This window comes from Pygoscelis adeliae, unplaced genomic scaffold (assembly GCF_000699105.1).
Source record: "Pygoscelis adeliae isolate BGI_AS28 unplaced genomic scaffold, ASM69910v1 Scaffold5, whole genome shotgun sequence".
NCBI lineage: Eukaryota > Metazoa > Chordata > Aves > Sphenisciformes > Spheniscidae > Pygoscelis > Pygoscelis adeliae.
Window position 1 is genome coordinate 1,011,199 of NW_008824753.1, and position 343 is coordinate 1,011,541.

Below are 343 nucleotides of genomic sequence, written 5' to 3' on the forward strand. Positions count from 1 at the left end.
CTCCGTTGCGCCGGCAGGCTGGCAGCTCGCGCGGGCTCGGCTCCGGCTGGGCATCCTCCTCGGACCTGGCCTGCAGGATGGTCATGGTGGCCCCCGTCTGCTGAATAAACTGCTGCAAATTACACTGCCTCAGCTCCTTATTTAACTCTTCCAGCTCTTGGGTCTGGGCCTGCAAAACACACACCGGGGGGGGGACAGGGTGAGCCGCATGTCCCCCCCATGCCCCAAAACCGGCTGGCATACGCTCCCTGGGGCGGCTCCCCCAGCTGGGGCTCACTCTGCCAGAGCCAGCGGAGGGGACCTAGGGAGGACCACGGCTTGGCCCGCCCCCTCCGCGGCCCCG

At 67.9% G+C, this 343-nt stretch overlaps 1 protein-coding gene across 1 annotated transcript in view; it reads right to left on the reverse strand.

The window, feature by feature from the left end:
• Positions 1-343, reverse strand: part of RASSF7 (Ras association (RalGDS/AF-6) domain family (N-terminal) member 7) — a 4,073-nt gene that overhangs the window by 1,646 nt on the left and 2,084 nt on the right. Inside the window, exon 3 of the mRNA XM_009323432.1 lies at positions 3-169. Within this exon, the coding sequence (XP_009321707.1) occupies positions 3-169 (167 nt within the window). The remainder of the gene's footprint in view (positions 1-2; positions 170-343) is intronic.